A 1,771-nucleotide genomic window follows, 5' to 3' on the forward strand; every position below is an offset into this window, starting at 1 on the left:
CTCTCAACAAAGCTTGTCACGACTTTGCCGCATTATTTTACTTAGAGGCTTGTCTGTTTTTGACAAATGAGCTACTGTACACAATTAGTATCTTTCTGCTGACGAACCTTACACAGCAGGCGTTACAGCAGTGCTCTGTGAGCGTCACAACAAAGCTTTTATAAATCGGCGAATATTAACAACGTAATACGTTGCATATGTGATCGATATTATACACATCGGATACATTGTGAGCTTGTGAGGTTATCTAGAGGTCAGCTTTGGTCCAGGACCTCACTGCTCAGGCCCTGGTGTTTTGGGAACTCAATGATTTTTAAGGTCCCTTCCCACCCAAACCATCCCGTGATCCTGTCTCCCCCTCTGGTTCGCAGGCGACGGGGTGGAATTCCTCTCCTGGTTCCTCAACGCGCTGCACTCGGCCCTGGGCGGCACGAAGAAGAAGAAGAAGAGTGAGCAGAGAGCGATGAAGACTCCTTATTCCCCTTGGGACACCCCCTCGGGTGATGCTCGTCACCTCCGGTCCCCCCTCAACGTCTCTTTGTTCCTGCAGCCATCGTCACCGACGTCTTCCAGGGCTCCATGCGGATCTTCACCAAAAAATTGCCTCACCCTGATCTGGTGAGTATGTGGAGGGTCAAAGGGGGGGTCCTCCCCCCTCGTGGGGGTCTCCAGGCCCCCCCTCTGAGCCCCCTCAGCCAGCCGAGGAGAAGGCGCAGCTCCTACAAAACAGCGAGTACCAGGAGATGATGGTGGAATCCACCTTCATGTACCTGACCTTGGACCTTCCCACCGCTCCGCTCTACAAGGACGAGAAGGAGCAGCTCATCATCCCCCAGGTCCCTCTTTTCAGCATTTTGGCCAAATTCAACGGCGCCACCGAAAAAGAATACAAAACCTACAAGGAGAACTTCCTCAAGCGCTTCCAGCTCACCAAGCTGCCTCCTTACCTCATCTTCTGCATCAAGCGCTTCACCAAGAACAACTTCTTCGTGGAGAAGAACCCCACCATCGTCAACTTCCCCATCACGTGAGTGACGCAGAACCTCTGGGTGGGTGCTGGGGGTCCTTGTCTCCCTTTTTCTGTGCCGTGTTGGGGGTTTGAAGGCATCTAGGAGGGGTTGGTGGGCATCTAGGAGGGGTTTGAAAACATCTAGGGGGGGTTGGAAGGACCCAGGAAGGATTTGAAGGCATTTAGGGAGGGGGTTGAAGGCATCTAGGGGAGGCTGGAAGCATCTAGGAGAAGGTGGTAGGAAAGTATGTAGGAGGGGGTTTGTAGGCATCTAGGAGGGGTTTGAAGGCATCTAGGAGGGGTTTGAAGGCATCTAAAGGGGGTTGGAAGCATTCAGGAGGGGCTTGTAGGCATCTGGAGGGGATTTGAAAGGATCCATGAGAGGTCTGAAGGCATCTGGGAGGGGTTTGAAGACATCTGAGAGGTGTGTAAAGGATCCAGGAGGGGTTTGAAGGCATCTGGGAGGGGTTTGAAGGCATCTAGGAGGGGTTGGAAGCATCCATGAGGGGCTTGTAGACTTCTGGGTGGAGTTGAAAGCATCTGGGGAGGGTTTTGAAAGCATCTAAGGAGGGGTTTGAAGCATCTGTGGGGGGGGGTCTTGTAGGCATCTCGGGAGGATTTGAAAGCATCTAGGAGAGGTTGATAGGCGTCTGGGGGGGTTTGAAGGCACCTAGAGGGGGTTTGAAAGCATCTAGGGGGTCTTTGGAGGCATCCAGGAGAGGTTGGAACCATCAAGGAGGGGTTGGAAGCAGCTTGGGGGGG

The 1,771-nt window shown here is 53.3% G+C and overlaps 1 protein-coding gene across 1 annotated transcript; it reads left to right on the forward strand.

The window, feature by feature from the left end:
• Positions 1-371: 371 nt before the first annotated feature.
• Positions 372-1,031, forward strand: USP39 (ubiquitin specific peptidase 39; the record flags this gene model as incomplete). The annotated part of the gene is made up of 3 exons (XM_010086578.1): positions 372-449; positions 551-618; positions 696-1,031. Coding segments are annotated over 3 exons (482 nt in total), but the record flags the coding sequence as incomplete, so codon positions are not given.
• Between the last annotated feature and the right edge of the window lie 740 nt (positions 1,032-1,771).

The sequence above is a fragment of the Pterocles gutturalis genome, unplaced genomic scaffold (genome assembly GCF_000699245.1).
Source record: "Pterocles gutturalis isolate BGI_N339 unplaced genomic scaffold, ASM69924v1 scaffold11941, whole genome shotgun sequence".
Lineage (NCBI taxonomy): Eukaryota > Metazoa > Chordata > Aves > Pterocliformes > Pteroclidae > Pterocles > Pterocles gutturalis.